General features: G+C 38.5%; 1 protein-coding gene across 5 annotated transcripts in view; it reads left to right on the plus strand.

The window, feature by feature from the left end:
• Positions 1–18,671, plus strand: part of nrxn3a (neurexin 3a) — a 205,770-nt gene extending 187,099 nt beyond the window's left edge. For 2 of the 5 annotated variants that reach the window (XM_063908905.1, XM_063908907.1), the window contains 4 exons: positions 3,002–3,091; positions 4,175–4,482; positions 6,312–6,402; positions 16,119–18,671. In XM_063908905.1, the coding sequence (XP_063764975.1) occupies positions 3,002–3,091; positions 4,175–4,482; positions 6,312–6,402; positions 16,119–16,423 (794 nt within the window). In that variant the 3' untranslated portion in view covers positions 16,424–18,671. Of the gene's footprint in view, positions 1–3,001; positions 3,092–4,174; positions 4,483–6,311; positions 6,403–12,555; positions 13,074–15,498; positions 15,736–16,118 lie in introns of those variants that run through there. The other 3 variants (XR_010168054.1, XR_010168055.1, XM_063908906.1) reach the window with 3 other exon arrangements.
• Positions 18,672–19,470: the final 799 nt, after the last annotated feature.

Genomic DNA, 19,470 nt, shown 5'->3' on the forward strand with positions numbered 1-19,470 from the left:
GCATGGTTACAAGGCTGTGGCAACCAGGAAATGGAGAACACATGGCCCAGATGCAGTTTTGCTTTGTGGTCATGAGTTGCAAGGCACAGTGACTAATTGTGACAGTACGTTAAGTCACAGGGAGAGTTAAGTTGCAGCAAACAGGAGGGGATTTAGGGAGGATCATCTCGGAAAATTGAGTCCAATGACTGATTTGCCACAGTGGTCAGTCCCTAACAATAGTGGGTTCAATGTTATTAATTTATGGTGAGTGTGAGCAAGAGGTGGAGTTCAGTATTCTTGCAGCCTAGGGAAAGAAGCTGCTCTGTGTCCTTGCGATACTGCAACCAATACAATGTTGTATAACTTGCCAGACTGTAGCAGAGCGAACAGGCTGTCGCTGCACTGAGAATTGTCAGTTACTATCTTGAGGTATTCTAAACAAATACCAAAATAAACTATAAAAAATGTGAAGTTGGAGAGCGGCTTGAGAAACGACAGCAATCCACAGCGCCATCTTGGTTTAATGATGTGAGTGATACTGCGACACATCACAGTTGTGTACTTTTCCACAGACTGTATGCATCGCTCTGACTTACTTTGCTGTAGTTACTCACACTGTGGGTGAGAATAAGATAACACAGTGATATTCTATTAATTTACAAATTCACATAGTGGGTGATTTATTGCCAGACGTCCTGCATTTGGAAGTTTAAACTGTGTTTCCAGTAACCGTGATAAGGACTTCATAGCGTTAAATCTTTTCATATTTTTGTGATTTTATTTTATAACAATTGCACCAAGCTCTGATTTGTCAGTAGACAGTGCTTTTTCTACAAGTTGATCTCTTATCTTCAACACTTCCTGAATCCAGAGCCGGTGTTCCTTACAGATCTACTTCCCTAACCCCAAATCCTGCTTCATATTACAAGCCACTTGTAGTTTAGAGGTTAAATTCCCTTAATTGATTCCAGCGACATTGAATGTTATCCACCAGCTATTCTTCCCTAACATCCTGTCCCTGTCCCCATCAGAACAATAATGATTAAAATCAACTGCACAAATCCAGATCAGGGAAATGGCTGCGTGCATCACGCCTTTGCTACCACTGGTGTGATCTCTTTTTATGGTGACACTTTAAAAGTTGTTAAATTGCATATATCACAATAGTGTGCTTTTATGCTTTTAGGAATACTTGAATACCAGTATGTATTCCTACTGTCTCAGCATGTTAAGCTTTAGAGAAATGCTCAGTTTTGAGTGATATTCTCAGTCAGAACACCAAAATGGTCCTCAGTATTAAATCTGATTTTTCTCTCAACCTGGAATTGAACAATATTGACAGATAGTGTCACGGAAAAAAAAAAAAAATTGAAAGTTTCCTAGTCAGTTCACTCTGTCCTCAAATATCTGAGGCAGCTTTACTCTCACAGGAAGCGGCAGGCTGGCAGCTGATGGGGTTTCTCCTCTGCCATATATAGGGGTCTTGGGCTAAACCCCAAGATGCAACTGCCCCTCGCCTGGTACTCAGTGTCCTGGATGCTGCGGAACATGGGTCTGTTGAAAAACATCAAAGATGGGTTCAACCTTTGACCTGTTGGCAGAGGTTCCAGACATAGGAAAGAGAGCTTCCCATCGCCTGAAAAAAGCTCAGTACCATGAACGGGCTGGGAGTGAAAGTTCTTTCGGGCATATTCTCAAGGCTGGCTGGTGTCGCAGAGCTCCTGTTAGACATGTCAACGTGTATTGTTCATGCTAATCAATTGTGGTATTGCTTTGACAAGGTCCTTCACACCACTGACAATGACTCGGAGGCATACTTAGCTGGGCCCGTCTTGATCTTGGAGGTCAAACTCTAATCGAGGTGTCCAGGCCTGAGCAGATGATAGATTGATAATGATGTTTAAAAGGTGAGGGTGCACAGCCTTCAGACCTCTTGCCTTTCCTGCAGCTCCGTAAACCTGAAACATGGTGTTCCCCAGCAGCAGATGCCTGGCTGTTTGCACTATTGACCTGGTTCCTGGGAGCCAGCCAGTTCATCTGCCTTACACCTGACGATGCTCAGCCCCTGATGCCAGCCCTCTCACTCGCCTCAATACTTGGTGTAGTAAGTGCAACACTTCGCATGGATTAAGCAGGGGGGGAGTTCCACCTTAATCTGTACCTCTGTGATGGTATCGGTTCTCCAGCATATTTTTTGCCCTAAGACTGGTGGAATCTACCATATGAGGCTACCTTTCAATGATTTCCTTGCCAATGGCATCACATGGTGAAGCGGAACACAAAGCTGCTTACCTTGGATGTTCAAGCTGTTCACTGGGCTCTTTGTCTGCCCCCTTTTAAGCTTTCGTCCAGTCTTGGCCCACGGCTTCTCCATTTGAAAACAGCCTTTGATTTGGCTGTTGCTTCAACCAAGCGAGTGAGTGAGCAGTGAACCCTCTCTGTGGAGGCATTGTGTCTCTGGTTTGGGGTCAGGGACAGAATGGTCCATGTCTTGACAAAAACCAGCCTTTCAGCATGAGTTCCTTGCAAGTAGTTTTGTCCCTAGCTGCCTTATGACCAGAGATATTTTAAAGAAATAAATAAGGGATATATAGATTTACAGTTACTGAAGCCCATGTAAACTTAAATAATTATTTAAACATATGAACATGAAGATACATTTAAGTTGAGAATCCTTTGCTAACTATCATGTTGCAACAGAGGTGTCAGGTTGCACCCGCTGTGCCAACCCAGTGCTTTGAAATGAAATAGGGAGGCTGGAAAACTATGTTGTGTTGTCTGGATAAATGAAATGGTTTCTGTATCGTGTGTTTGTTATTGTTACAGTATCATGTATGTATACATTTGTGTCTTTTTGTTAGGGACATTAATTATCCTAAACAAGTTTAATACAGATGTAATTGTCAGCTAAAATCATTTAAACCTATTGTTAATCTTCTAGGGAAAGTGCAAATGTCCCTGGTGACATGATGCTGATGATCACTAAATGTATTTCTAAATGTTTTCTTAAACTTTAAAGGGAACAGTGACATTGAACGCTATCAAATGGCCAATAAGAAAATTCCTTTCAAATACTCCAGACCAGTAGAAGAGTGGCTACAAGAGAAAGGTAATTTCAAACTAACATGCTTCTGCCTATTTCTTCTCAGTAATGGATAGAAACTTCATGTACACTATAATGAGAAGAATACATGTTCATTGTCTTTATTTCAGACCTAAAATAACTGTGAAAGAAACTATGAGATTTTACTTAATATGTTTCTGTGATATTATATGTTAAAGCGGATATTTTTTCAAAATGATCCATTTATAGCAGCACCATTAAACGTATGCACAAGAACAAAAAAAAATGTATAACCTTGCATGCAACCGAAAAAAAAAAAAAGTATAAATACATAACTACCTGAGCAACTAAATAATCAAACTATTTTAATTTGCAAGTGCAACGTCCAGCGCAAGTGTGTGGCCGTCCTGAAGCATACCTATCGTAGTTTATGTACTTCCAGTAGTTCAACGTACAAAAGTGTGTGGTCTGATACAGTAGAGCCAATCAAAGTGTGATATGACAAAACTCACTCAACAAAGGGAAAGATGCTTTAGGAAATCATACGGGTTACATCCAAGTCTCTTATTCTACAATTATTTGTGCAAGGATGAGGAGCAATGTCTGTCGAGGAACCACCACACACAATCCTCAGCCAGCCGATACACCCCCTTACTGTGTATCCTTCACTGAACCACAAAACATGACTTGGTAGCTATGCTTTAACACCATGTCGGTCCTACTGCCTTTAAACAGCTGCAGGGATTTGAGAAGCTGTTCACAACAGAAACTGTGAAGTAACCCATATTTACGGGTCACTGCAGACTGCTTCAGATTATATTCTATGCATTATGTAGTTTGCTCTTGATGATAAAATCCTCAAATTGGCACCATGTTGCACCAGGAATATTCTTAATTCTATTTACAGACCTAGTTTTCACCAAAATACCCAAATATCAGTGCCTCATTTGAATTTATCAGCGTCAACATACCTCCCAGATGGAACACATTTTTAATGTCAGGAAAATACAAAAATGGTTGTGCTTGCGCTGGTCGTTCTACCCCTTTATACTAATAGTGCTGCTTTATAAGTGTTTATAAAGGTGCTGTTCCCTGTCAAACTATCACACATCTGGATGTCTCCTCTAGGACGGCAGTTAACCATTTTCAACACCCAAGCAACCGTCTCAATTGGTGGTAGTGATCGCAGCCGGCCCTTTCAGGGTCAACTGTCTGGCTTTTATTACAATGGCCTCAAATTGTTGAACATGGCTTCTGAAGGCAACGTCAACATCAAGATTAATGGGAGTGTGAGGTTGGTAGGTGATGTGCCCGGTGCGCCAGGCTCAGCCAGGAGCACGGCCATGTCTCCAGAGATGTCCACCACCTTCATCGAGACCACGACCATGATGTCCACCACTACTACACGGAAACACAGATCCTCTTCTACTGTACAGGTAAGGATACACTAATACAACAACTATTAGTCAGGATTGGAAAACATGATAGATATATTTCACATGTTGATTTTCAGGTCAGTTTAAATCTAGATCATACACACCAGAGACATTAACATATAAAAATGTTGCCATTTTATATTTCTGCAAACCACAACATTTGACTTTCTCAAGCTTTTAATTATCTTTCAGCTCTTAAAGACACATAAAGACCACAGTCTAAAGGAAATCCACACTTAAAAACCATATTACTATAGATAGAACATGGATCTCTCAGATTTAACTCAAATAGCACGTGGAATATACAATATCATTGATGAGGACTCTACGACACAGATCTTGTCAGAAGTATCTGTATCAAAGAATAGGGCTAATGTTGGATACTGCTAAATAAAGGTGGAACTCCCTTAATACCAACATTCCTTCCAAAACAGTCTGACAAAACAAGACCAAACTAACCGCAAACAATTCAACAGATAAAGAACTCTCATGGAACACGCTAACAACAACTTCCCTGAGCGAGATTCTTGCGAATGGTATATGGTGTTATGACATGTATATAGTATATTCCAGTGTTCTGACCCAAAAACGCTTTTGCACATGTCACCGCTTTACGTACACTAACACCATTGGCACAGAATAATTTTTGTTTTCAGTTTCTAGCCCAATGACACTTGGACTTGCAGACAGGAGGGGCCAGGGATTGCTCTGTTACCCTGATGTGTGACCTAATCATGACATCACATGACAGCTGTAGCAAACTACATTAGTGAAACAGCAAGAACACTAGATACCAACTGAACAAGCAATTTGGGTTACATTTTTTTATTCTTACCGCATTTGGTAAATGAAAAAAGTGATATTCCTAATGGTCCCCAGGAAACCCCAGGATACTTTACAAGAATGAGATGAGAAAAAACTGCATAGGTCCACAAAATCACCAAGCAATGAGGACTATGATGAGTTGGACAACTTTTTATTGATTGAACATCGGAAAAGACATTAGCGTTGTCATGATGCAATGCTGAGCCGGGCCCCTGCTCAATCCTGAATGTCATACCTGTCGTGATGGATGTAAAAATGTGTGTACACTTCCCTGGTCTCTTGGGTCGAGCATCTTCTCCGTCCCCCCCACAGATCAGTAGTTCAACCCTGATCTTGTTCATGGCTTAAAGGGTGTGAATATCCGATTGTTTGGGTTTGAAAAGAAAAGCCCATCGTCTCCCAAAATGTCTTACGAGCCAATTCAGCTCCCAAAGTCCACCCTATCTCCAGCATAAGAGCCACTAGAGAAATTATTCACAGCCAAAACCCCTAAAGGTGGGACGTAAATTCTGACCCTGCCTCCTACCATCTCTTTAAACCAAACCCCTGTCTTACCACCATTTATCAAATTAAACCAATAAAACAATGTTGTTCATCAGATCAAAACAACTGCTTAGAGCCCAACGGTCATGGAGCACAAAGATCAAGGAAGACATTCACATTACACACAGACAGGCGTTACCATCTCCACTTATATATGACCACCTGTTGTCATGTGATCAATACGTAAGTCATGTGACAACCACTTGGTTTTACGACAACTGCCTAACACCATAAATGAGGAATGCTATGAGATGCATTTCAAAGCTTTTGAAAAAGCAGAACAGAAGTGAGCCTTTAGTTATGATCTTCTCGTCAGACTAATGATTCCAAGGTGAACAAACGAGGCTTTCCTTCTAACTCCTTTTGTATATTTTCCCTTGTCTGTTTTTGTGTTTGTTGGCTCTTCGGGGGTATCTCTGCTGTGGTCGTGACCTCTTATGACCAATGTTCTGCATATGAAGCATACGGCAGATGACATTGTGTCCTCCGCAGAGTGTTCGAGTGATGACGAAGACCTGGAGGAGTGTGAAACTAGCCATGCAGGTGGGCTAGGTTAGTTTGCATTTGCTTGCTTTTTTGTGCTTTCACTCATCTGCACCAGAGGATTAATGTTTCCTCAAAGCATCACACCCCATGGTAAAACAAAGTGTAACTTCATAAAGCAGCCAATGTAATCACATTAAACATAGCTGCAAAACAAATTCCCAGATACAAGGAAAGCTGGTTCATGAAATGCACAGTTCAATTGAATATACATTAAAAATAGCTAAACCTGTGCATCAGGCATACATCAAATCCTTGAGTACTTTCAGTAACCCAGAAAGCCCTCAATATCATGCACTACACTTGCACATGGGGTTTTCCAAAGTGGTTAACATGGTCACCAATATAAATACAAATTCTGTCTGCAGCGCAAAATAATAAGGGTTAGTACATGTCATCACAAGTGTGCAGAATTTGTATGAGGGTGAGCCATGTTATCTGCGCTGATGCTGTTCCATGTACATGGTGTTTGAGTCCACTGCTGCTGCCATTCACTGCTCCACTGATCTTCATTTTAAAACAATACATTTTTGAAAGTCTTTTTATTTTTTTTATTTTTTTAGCTTAATATAGAATGTTGTAAAGACTACAGTGATGTTTTGTCTTCATTTGTGTTTTTCCATACTGGCTTATGTTGGTACATGTAATAGAGAACAGATATCATTGAATTTCTGTGTAAGTTTTTTCTTTTTTTGGGTCATATTCTTGCTTTTAGGTGTACTTGTTATTCTGTCTTTTTTGTATCTAAAGATTTAAAATTCTAAAATATTCAAGCTTTGTGATAACTTAGAGAAACAATTTAATCATTTGGAATTGTCCATATTTAACAACATTATATTATAGGACACAGCAAACAGCCATGTTTTCACTTCCATTCTAAATAATCAAACTGTCACACATCTTTCTGATGTGCATGGCAGTTTGATTCTTTTCTAAAGGTTTTTTTTAGTTTGAACATCCTTTAACCCATTTAAAATAATGCAACATAACCTTTCAAACATACATTAATTTGGATGTCCAGACAGAATGTCAGCTTCAGTATTGGAACGCGTTGCAAACCAAAACAAACTTTCTGTCCTAGAAAAACTGCTGCAGTAAATCTACACAACCCTCTGTCACCTGCAGCTCATATGAAACAATAAGTATAATTTTAAAAATTATAAGCAAAGTTGCCATGGATTCCAATTAGCGAGCATGCTTAGCATTATCAGGAATTTGTTATTACTAGGAATGTCTTTAAAGGTCTTACTGACCATAAACAAGGCTTTTAGCTAATAAACATTTGCATTTAAAATGATGGTGAGCTATTCTGCCAATAAAAAGCTTGGTGAACTGAATTTGGGTGAGTTGTGCTCTATGACATCGCATGAGAACATAAGTATTTTACTTGAGATTGTGAAATATTTAAAGTCAAATGCCAGATGGTGTCTGCAGTGAACACACTGAAATGTTGACTTTAATTAAATAAATTACGTCAACAGATTTCACATAACTGTATTATTTTATTCGAAAGCAACAATATTAAGTTTGAAATTAAAATATTAGGTTCAACTTAATATTATTTTTTTCAACTAAAAGTATACAGTTATGTGAAATCTGTTGACCTCACACATTTAATTAAAGTCAAAGTCTCAGTGTGTCAGAAGTCTTGATTTGTGAGGACTTTTACTGACCAGCGAAAGCTCCTTGCTGTTGAAGGTCATTCCCATGTTGTTCAGAGTATGTGAAAGGTTGTGTTGTAAATGGGTTTAAAGCTGTGCTGTGTAGGCCAAGATTCATGGGGATTTGTTGAGAAAGACAAAGACAGGGCCCCAGACATCCAATCATGTGTTTACACAGAAATTCACACCACTCTAACCCTAACATTGCGTTGACAGCTGCATGATTTTATTTAAAATCTGCTTTGTTGTATCATTTTGGGAGTTAATCCTGTTTGAATTTCTTTGCCTTTTCTAACTTTTATTATTGAGACATCATTCTCGTCTGTTCGGCAATCATCCAAAACACATTGTTGTATTTTGTCCTCATCATGTGTGGCATGATGTTTTTGTGGGTGATCATTTTTTATTCTTATAGTCGGGTACCATGCTGCTTTGCACCATGCAGCATTTCCATGAAACCTCAAGGCAAATAAAAAGGCAAAAACAATATTTTCTCACCTTTAAAGTTGTGTAGTCCGCTCCTAATTCTCAGCTTGTCTTCAGTCTTTCAGTCATTTTCCTTCCCTTGTCAACTTCCTCCTAACTTTTTACTGCGTTTTAAGATTTTTCAGTGAAGATGGTACACAAATATTTTTTTTGCCAAGAATTCTACTTATTTAGTTGTTTTCTTTTAAGCAATCATTTGTTATCAACCATTGTTTAGCAAACTATTAAAATCACATGCATTTGTTGCATGTGTTTTGATTGATGCTTAAATCCATGCCCCCATATTCAGACTAAATTGGTTGCTTTGTCTGCATTCAAGTTTAAGTTGGAAATAAGTTTTGCGATCACAGCTCCATTGAATGTCGTCTATCTTAGCGCACTCCGTCTCCATCCTGTCAGTGTGGCTGTTGTCTGTCTGGTTTGTTTGAGAAGTTCTCGAGTGATTCTGTTCTCCGTTGGTAATCTGTCGTGTTCTCCTTTCCTTTCAATTAATTTCATAAGATGGCCAGATTCTTGAATAGCTGATAAGTGAACAATATGACAACAGTACGAAACCATCCCATTGCCAACGATTAATAATACAATATTATCTCTCTTGCAAAGTTAATCTCTAAAAAGGGTGAGTTTGGATGTTTTGAAGTGGGGTTGTAAAGTTGAGCGGATGCCGGCGTCACGTGACTTTCTCCCCGGAGGCCACTGTTTGTCTTCTGTGTGAAACCAAAAGTCAACCATGAAATTGTTTCGACAAATTAATTAATTTACTTCACATAATTTACAAACCTACACATGTTTTTACTTGATTCTAAAGTATGATACTTTCCAACATAATCAAGTAGATGTGTTGCCTTAACCCAACCAAGTGGTTTTGTTTATTGTAGTTGTTGTTTAAATTCAATTCGCCCATCAGATGCTTTAAGTGACGAGTTGGGAATGTGGAGTTAAAATACAAGCGATGATCCAAAAATGCCTAGATATGACTTGGAAAATACCCTTTAAAGTGTCATGCTCTTTATACGCATATGTTGAAAAACTGAAAGGAATCATAAATAAGACTTGAAAAGTGTTGGACATAATCCTTGTGTTTTTTTTATACGTTTCACTCAAGGCAACCATTGGTCTCTGTTCATTATTCCTTGATAGTCAGACATGTGCCATCTTATGGAATTTCTCTCAGATTATATTTTTACCAACATGGAAAAAACATGTGGGTTGCGTTATGCGAATTATTCAATCATATGTCAAAAGACTGTATGGTGTTAAAGCTGGTATCCATAATAATGCTGAGTGAAATGTTTTCTACAATCTGATGCCGATCCCCCCCGTCACATGGTTAACTGTTGCTCTGATTGCACATTATTGTGTTTTCCTTAGGGTGCGTGTGTTACCTATCATTGCTACGAAACAACAATGGTGTCTGTTTTGGCAAAAGTATACTTGCTCACCCACCCCAACTTTCAAAGAAATGGAAGAAGTCTCTGTCCTTAGATTTTTCTGGAAACCATTCATCCATTCAACTTCACACCTAGGGGTTATTGCTGAGAACCCAAACATTACATTCAAAGCATTCAGCTGACACTTTTATCCAAAGTGATGTCCAATAAGTGCAAAAAACCATAAAGATTCAAATTAAGGACAACAAGAACAGTGCTGCTGCATCAGCATAACAGGTGGGTCCTCGGGTTGTGACCGAAGATATGTAGACTCTCCATTGTCCTGATACCAGTGGGAAGCTCTTCCCACAATTTGGGAGCCTAGATAGCAGAAAGGCGTGTCTTTGTTGAGGTGTTACTGTTTCCACTTCGTAGGGAGGGAGTAGCAAGCCGATTGGCTGATGCAGAGCGAAGTGCTCGTGCTTGAGTGTATGGTTTAACCAAGGCCTGGATGTAGGAAGGGGTTGATCCCCTCAGAGTTCGGTAGGCCAGTATCAGTGTCTTGAAGCGGATATTGGCAGCCACTGACAGCCAGTGAAGGGAGCGGAGGAGAGTTATGGTGTGGGAGAACTTGGGGAGATTGAAGACCAGTCGGGCTGCAGCATTCTGAATTAGCCTTTGAGGTCGGATGGCGTTTGCAGGTAGACCAGCCAGGAGGGACGTGCAGTAGCTGAGGCGTGAGTTGACCAGATCCTGGAACAGGACCTGCGCCACCTACTGTGTCAGTATGGGACGTACAGTGCAGTGTCCACTGTGAGGTTGTTTTTGAGAAAACTTTGTTCAGGCACACCAGAGATTGGACTGTTCTACACAGGCTCATTTAGAACTGATGAACTCTTTTCAGTCTACCATTGATAAAAGCATTGTGTGGTATCAAGTTGGCCTTGACAATGCAGTTATTCTACGCTTTTACATCTATATGCATTTATCTTTCTCTAGCTGGAACACAAATGGTACCACAGTTCAAGCATAACAGATCACAGCCCCCCTGTTATGATTTAACTTTACCTGACTGTATAAAGACACACTAGACCTATTCAGTTTTATTTAGAAATACAAATAAGCTTGTCATTGTTTGTGGGTTGCCAACTGTCATGGTGGACAGTGCCAACATTGGGGTCATGTTGTGTTTAACATGTTTGTGTTTCCTTGCATCAGAGCGTCAGTATTGATTGTCATTTGTTTGCTCAGGTTAAGCTTTTACACAAACCACTCCCATCTTCACCATGCACAATTATGGATATCAGCTTTCTCCTCGTCTTTTGACTCTTTATCATACTTGAAACCTCAGTAAATTGCATTAAACATATAGCACGTGACGATATATTATTAACACATGTTTTATGTTTTGATTTTGTCCCTCTACTGCTTAGTTTAACTTGAGCTGTGTCCCAATTGCATACTACACAATAATCACCAGGGTTTTATTTTTTTGCTTTTTGGGTGGGGGAGGTTTTGTGTTAACAGTGACATACTGATGTGTATTCAAACACGTCAGTTTGCAAACAGACTTCAGGGCTGATGCACATTGTAATGCGATGGCAGCAGGAACAGAGCTGCATCTTTACACAGTTCTACTTGACTGACTTCTATCTGCACTCGTGTTGATCATGAGTCCCACATGTTGTCTCTCACACTCTCTATCTATAGTAAGGGATTGGGACACAGTGTCCATTTCATAATTTTCTAACATTAGTCAGTCTTACCTTCTCCCAGTTTGCTGTGTTGTTTATTTTCTACTTTCCCTAAATGCAACTTACTCTAAGCATGCATCAACATCCAGCAGTACAGCTGAAACAAAACTAAAATGATAACTATAACCCATTCTCAGCCAGTACCGTCTCTCTCTGATGTACACCCAGACTGCACGGCCATCATGTTTAAAGACTAACACTACATATCGAGTTTCATCAGGAACACATGAGAGAGGAGCCCGCCGGCCGAGCGCCTCTCTCACCAGTGTCTGTTTTATATTGTGTGCATCTGGTTGTAGTGTGTGCTAAATTTTGGCTTTGTTATTTCATCCTAAGATTTTTCCTTTGATAGTTTAAATGGGTCATATTTTTTGTATTTATCCAATTAATCACTGGCATTTTGGTTCTGATTATGGTTTCTGGCCTTTTAAATATGTTTGGATTTTTTTTTTTTTGTCAATCAGATAATATTTTTATCACAGTGTGAAACATCTTTTTTGAAATATTTAGATTTTTTTATGGTGTTGAACTACTTCAATGACTAACCTGTGGGTTTTCTTTTTCTGCACAAGATTTCCTGGCAAATGTAAAACAACAGTTACAGAGATTGCTAATCAGTATGCAAAAGCCCACACATTAGAAAGTGAAGCAGTTCCTGATCCACTTCTCACTTATCTTCCTTTTTTTTCATTTTAAATCTATTCTGACAAAACAAATTCATCTTTGCTGAATAATATTTCGCCTGTCAGACAAAAGACAAATGAATTGCATGGCTAAGAAGTTGCAGTTTAGGGTTTGTCAGACTTGTCAGTGTTAGAGTTCTTCTGTTCTTTTCTGTAGATGGGCATGTATATTGCTCATTGTTTGTATATCCCCATCCCTTCCTTACAGCCAAAAGCTCTAATGCCGCCCGACCGCTTCGTACTGCCTTTACATGGACATGGCAACTGACTTACACTGTCACCCTCATCACCCTCATCTCCTATGTAGTATGTTCAGAGCCCCCCCCCCTTCTTCACCTTCTCCCTTGTCTTTAGAGATGTTAAAGTATAATGTCATCCATCCATTCTACACTAAAGATCAAATTACAATCCAAGCAAAAACTGTAACATGAATAGATTTTAGTAACTATTGAAGTGTATTGCAAGAAAAAAAATGTAAATACACATTTTTTGTAAAGACAAATTATTTACCAGGAAAAAAAAACAGAATTATGGTGTTTATTTTTTATGTTATGTGTTGTGGATGTATGTGTTGTTGCCTCCTGTACCGTCGTGTTTAAGATAGAACACAATCTACAATGGATAAAAATGATCTTTAACGGTACCAAGTGGCTATCCAACATTCTTACACAACTTTTCCTTTGTAAATCTTTTTTCATGCCTAAATCATGCGGGCAATTTCTCGATGTAAGTTCACAATTTACACTTTGTTTCTTTATTGAACCTTTGAAATGTTTTTTAAAGGTGCAGTTTGTAAAATGTGATGATCGTAAATATGTATACTTGTGCATTTTACAATCAGAGCAACTGAGTAATGCATTATGAAGATGCTATATATAGCATATTTAGCAATTTCACATAACTTAATTATTAAATCTATAAAACACTATAGTGTGACTGACTATTCCTCCATTAATAATACTCTGAATAACCACTAAATGTTACATGTGATACCTTCCTACTACAAACATCTATTTGAAGTAGATAGTATTCAGTCTTACAAACTGCATCTGGGATCAATCTGTCAGAACTCAATGAGGTTATAAGTGTTAAATTGTTAAAAGGTTGTAGATTAAAGTGCCTGGATCTACAGAGTTGTGAATATGTGTGGTGGTGATACCTGTGAGTATGTTTGCTTCATAGATATACAATATGCAGAGATCATTATGCACATGGTTACCTTTCTAGTCAATGGCACTTTGAATGTTCACTCCAGATTACTTTAGATCATTTCCATGATAATTAAATATATTTTTATTTCCTTAAAAAAAAAAGTATCCCCTGTAACCAAAATATCTACTTCTTCTTATGTTTGCTAAAATGGCCTGTTGAGTATTAAAGGATGATACAGAAAAAAAGCTATTCATATTTTATAACTGAAGTAGTTCCAAGAATCTGCAAAAGCTTAAGATGGACATCTGAAGCTTATAAAGCGGGAAAAGACAGAGCGGTGTTATTACAACGTTGGGATGTGGGTTTCAGAAGGCTTTTCTTGTTCTTGAATTTTAGTGTTGGAAAAGTTACTGAGGACCTCTGTGTTCGAGAGCATTTTAACTCTAAAGCAGCCAACGTGTGACACCCTATGTTTTAAAGGAAAACACAATAACCATTCATAGTTTAACAAGCAGCGAGTACAATGGTTAAATTCCACAGCAAGGCAGATGTTTTGCTCGCAATGATTTTCAAACTATTCCTGAAGTAAGCACACATGTTACAGTAATGTAATATACGTGAATTAAATGATGAATTGACCAAAAACATGTCATCGCACAGCAGCTCCAAGTCTGCGACATGAAGCTGTTGAGCGTTCACTGAATCGAAGTATTTGTCAACATACATATACAAATTAGCAAATGGAAAATTTTGAATGAAATAAACTGATACAACTAATTTGCGCAAATGTCTTCTGTTATTCAGTTCCCTTAAAATGGTTTCTGCATGGCAACAAGGACGGTTGACTTTATACAGCCCCGGAAAAAATCAAGAGACCACTTCAGCATTATCATTTTCTCTTGTTTTATTATTTATAGACATGTCTTTGAGTTAAATGATTTTTTTCTTTTTTTTATTGTATTATATAAGCTACTGACCATTTTTCTCTGTGATGAATTCAACAGACACTGTGATGGCTGCATTACATGCAGAGATAAAGATTTAAGAAACATTTGGAGTGGTCTCTTAATTTTTTCCGGAGCTGTATAAAAGTTGTTGTCATTTGTCATGACTAATGCCTGTACTGTAAATCCATTTCAGAATCAGATCAGAGTCAGAATCCCTTTATTCTTCCCACAGAGGGGACATTTTAATTTGCTACAGCAGCAACACAGCCAAAGAAAGCTTTACAAAAGAAAGTATGCATTTAAAAAAAATATGAAGATAAAGAAAACACACAATTTACAAAATACACATCCTGTAGTGAGATATGACAGCCAGGTAAATACTGCACTGTTATTAATAATGGCATATTACTGTTGATATATTGCACATCAATTGTAAATGCACAACTAGTCAGTTTTTCGTTGTATGTATTGTGGGTCTACCACTGTTTGGTTAATCAGTCCTGATTATCCAAACTACGCTTGAGTATAAAGAAATCCTCATGCATCCAATGCATCGATGGAAGATTTATCTTAAAGTATTTGCTCTTATTGGGATTTTAACAAAGTTCCATCCTCACTTTTTAACATGGCTAGCCCCAACAAACTGCCTATTTGAGTTTTCATAGAAATGTCACTAAATTGATTTTATTATGAAAGCAGTTTTTTTGGATTGGTAATACTTGAAAAAATAAAATCTTAATTAGTTTGAATGCAAGTGTTCCTTCATATACCATATTTGAACTGTTAGCACTAAATTAAAATAGTTTATTAAATCACATTGAGAAAGAACCCAGAATAAGTCATTATTAGTCATAAAGCAAACTTGATTTTTCTGGCTCATCCTTGCATACCTCTTAGCCCTTTTGAAATACATAAAATATGTAGATTTGATTGTGTCTTGATAGTCTGCAATGGATTTGGGTTTAGTTGCTGCCTGTTTGGTGTTTAAAGTGTATTTCTTCAAACGCTCATGCTGCCATTTGACTTGCCTACCTGTCTTTGTCCAATTCCAGGAGCTGAGTTAGTCATCCCAGTACTTCAGGAACCATTAGCACACCCCTCTGTAGCTCCTCGTGCACCCTTCATTCCCTCCTCCTCAACCCACCACCCACTCCTCACCATTATTGAGACCACCAAAGAGTCCCTGTCCAAGGCCACTGAGGCGGGGGTACCTTGCTTGTCGGACCGAGGCAGCGATGATTGTGATGATGATGGCTTGGTGATATCGGGGTATGGCTCTGGGGAAGCGTTCAAGTCTAACCTGCCCCCTACTGATGACGAAGATTTTTACACGACCTTCTCCTTGGTAACATATAAGACCGTATCCACGTCAGGCTTTGAAGGTGGTACCCAAGACTTTTAGACCTAACAAAACTTCAATCTCCAGACGCGGTAGGACTACCACTATCGCCAAACCACTAACCGCCGACCAGAGCCGCACCACCGCCACCTCTGCCTCCACCGCAACCCTCCACAATGCTCCGGCCAAACAGCCGTCTGGCAAAATGAATAACCGCGAGCTAAAACCCCAGCCCGACCTAGTGTTGCTTCCATTGCCCACATCCTTTGAGGTAGACAGCACCAAGCTGAGGGGCCCATTAATAACCTCCCCAATGTTCCGTAATACCCACAGCACTCCCCACAGAGCCGGGCGTCAGGCGAGTTCCAGGACCCTCGGAAGTGGTCCGTGAATCTAGCAGCACCACCGGGATGGTCATCGGAATAGTGGCGGCCGCTGCCCTGTGCATCCTCATCCTTCTGTATGCCATGTATAAGTACAGGAACAGGGATGAAGGCTCCTACCAGGTGGACGAGAGCAGGAACTACATAACCAACTCAGCTGTACAGAGCAATGGCGCTGTCATGAAGGACAAACAGCAGAGCTTGAAAGGCAGCAACAAGAAACAGAAAAACAAGGATAAGGAGTATTATGTGTGACTGTGAGACTTTCGTTCATATGAGAGAGTGAAGAAAGAAAGCACTAAAAGAACATTTCCTTATCAGTTTCCTTGCGAGGAGCTATGACAAATGATGGTATAACATGGAACTTGAATAATCTTATACCGTGCTGAGTAGTTAAACTGATGATATGTACTGTAATATAAAGCACACTTACTATTGTAAGCATAACAACAAGGCTAAATAGCAACTTTAGACGTCACTCTTCTATCTGGTCAGAGACGTTATCAGTAGAGAAATATTCACAGCTTCATCATTCTCCTAAGTGACTTTTAGAGCTATGCGATCCTTGGCATAAAACAAAAAACGTTTTTGTAAAATTGTTAACTACAAAAGGCTCATAATCTTATACATGTTCAGCATGTAAGCAACACGTAGTGCTTAACAACAGGGGGTGAGGCACACCATCAGTGTAAAAGTAAAAGAGGACTCTTGTTGTATCAAAGTATGACACATTTCTATGGTTTATACATAATACAAGTGTGGTGTCTATTTTTTTTTGCTTTAAGCAAAAGGAAAAAAATGACAAAAAGAACAGCAAGAAAAGAAAACTATGTCTGTGTGTAAAATGATACCAAGTGAGCAACTGGCCATGGGCAGATCTCCCAATACTGTACTCTGGAATCAGTTTGACTACAATTATTCTCAGTGTTTGACAGACTATTCCCCTGGCCACTTCTGTTGGTAAAAAGCCACAGATTGTCAAATGCATGCCAGTCCAGACTTTCCAGTCCAGTATACAGTGTTCAACTGGGACCATGTTCTTGAATTAATGCCAAACAGTTATTCATGATCAGATCGGAACTCAACCCTTTCCCCCTATTAAACCCCTGAAAAATGTTAACCAATGAAAAAATTATCTATTTAAAAAAGGTCTAATATTGATGCACAGCAAGTGGTGGTTTTATCTTTTTGCAAAACTGTATGTTGGTTCATTGCCTGTCGTTCTCTTTTTTATGAAGGTGTCAGGTGGAAGACAAATGCAGTACTACAAACTGTTAACAAATGTGTATACAGAAATAAATCTAATGTTGAAAGTGTGACTTCTATCTACTGTCACAGTCAACTGTGTCAAAAAACAAGAAATTTGTTTACATATTTTATTACATGCTAGCTGTTGTACTTTGTAGGTAGGAAATTGTACATATACCATGACAGTTGTAATTTTTAGTACCTCTATTGTACAGACTGAAGATATGATTTATCAGCGTATTTCAGAATCTATTAACTGTTGATTTACATGAAGAAAAAACTTTAATCTGAATGTGAAGAATCATATTGATATTTCATAAAGAATAAAGTGTATTGTTAGCCTAGAGATCTAACCAGAGGTGTTTCTAAAGTTGCATGAATATTTAACTACTTGCAGTTGTCCAACAAATACAAGGTGCCCTTTCTTCTGTACTATGGCTCTCTTATTATGGGTTACACTAGTGATATTTATTTTTAAAAGCAAATAAAAGGTAGAGTTATGATAAATCCAGAAAGATAAAGAGGCTATAATGAATGGGAGTTTGGAGATGAAAGGACCTAAAGTATAGGACTGGTGACCTCAAATCACTGTTTCTCACTGTTTTATTATGAGTCAAATATATATTTTGCTGTTCATTTTATCCATGATCTGCCATGTCCATTAAATTATGTGGAGGTGCAATTTTATTTTGCCTGAAAATAACATTTTTGTGTTTTAATTTAGTTTTTTCATTACTTTTTTTATCAGTTTGATCACAAATAAAACATACATTATTCTCTGAAGTAAACTGTAGTCCTTGGATAAATCCAATAATAAATTGTAACCCAACAGGAGAAAAATGAGGCATATCTGAAGCCCCTGAAAACTTGGTTTTAAATCTTCAGTTTTTCTTTATAACATGACATATTAACCATCACATTTGCAAAAATCGACATTCAGCTAATCTGCTTCATCAGGACTGTGGTTTAATCACAGCGGACTGGCCAAGCAACAGAAGCATTAGATTTTGATTCAAACCTTGGTTTATTCTTATTGATACAAAAAGGTATGTGACCTAACCCTTTCTAACAAGGAACCAGAAAAATGTGTCTTCATGTGGAAGCTGTTACATAGAATATAGGTTTAGGGATATTTCAAAGAAGAGTTTTGATACATGTTCAGACTAAGAGATATAGCAACGTTCCTAAGAGAACACCTATCTTTAACTCATGACAGAATGTAATGTACCTTGCCCAATCACGAAATAAAACTCAATCAAAGAACTAGTCATCCATTTACTTTTTTAATCCTTTTACAGATCCAAGTCACAGTAGCAACAGGACAACCCGCTCCCGCTCCACCATGTCTCAAATGTCCCTTTCTGTTCTTCGCCGGACAGTTGTCCTTTATGGTTCAGATCAAGAATGGACTTCAATCAGTTGAACATGTGGTTGTATATTTGGGGGGATTGAAACCCTTTCTGTTCCAAATGTGGATTGCTGACATCTTTATATTCTTCCTCCCCACTGACAAGTTAGTTAGGAACACCTGCTAACCAGATAAGATAAGAGATAAGATGTACGTTTATTAATCCCCGAGGGGAAATTCAAGAGTTTCTGCAGCAACAGATAGAGATAATAAATACAGAACAGATTCACACAAAGATATGAAATAAAAATAAGAATTCATAAAGTAAAAGTATAAAAATGATATACAGACAACGCTTTTAAATGACATTTTTAGAGCAGAACGTAAAAGAAATGATGTCAGCTTATATACACATGTAGTCCGTTTTGTTAAAAGTATACACAATATGTACAGTGGGGCAAAAAAGTATTTAGTCAGCCACCAATTGTGCAAGTTCTTCCATTTAAAAAGATGAGAGAGGCCTGTAATTTTTATCATAGGTATACCTCAACTATGAGAGACAGAATGAGAAAAAAAAATCCAGGAAATCACATTGTAGGATTTTTAATGAATTAATTGGTAAATTCCTCGGTAAAATAAGTATTTGGTCACCTACAAACAAGCAAGATTTCTGGCTCTCACAGACCTGTAACTTCTTCTTTAAGAG

The sequence above is a fragment of the Eleginops maclovinus genome, chromosome 19 (genome assembly GCF_036324505.1).
Source record: "Eleginops maclovinus isolate JMC-PN-2008 ecotype Puerto Natales chromosome 19, JC_Emac_rtc_rv5, whole genome shotgun sequence".
NCBI lineage: Eukaryota > Metazoa > Chordata > Actinopteri > Perciformes > Eleginopidae > Eleginops > Eleginops maclovinus.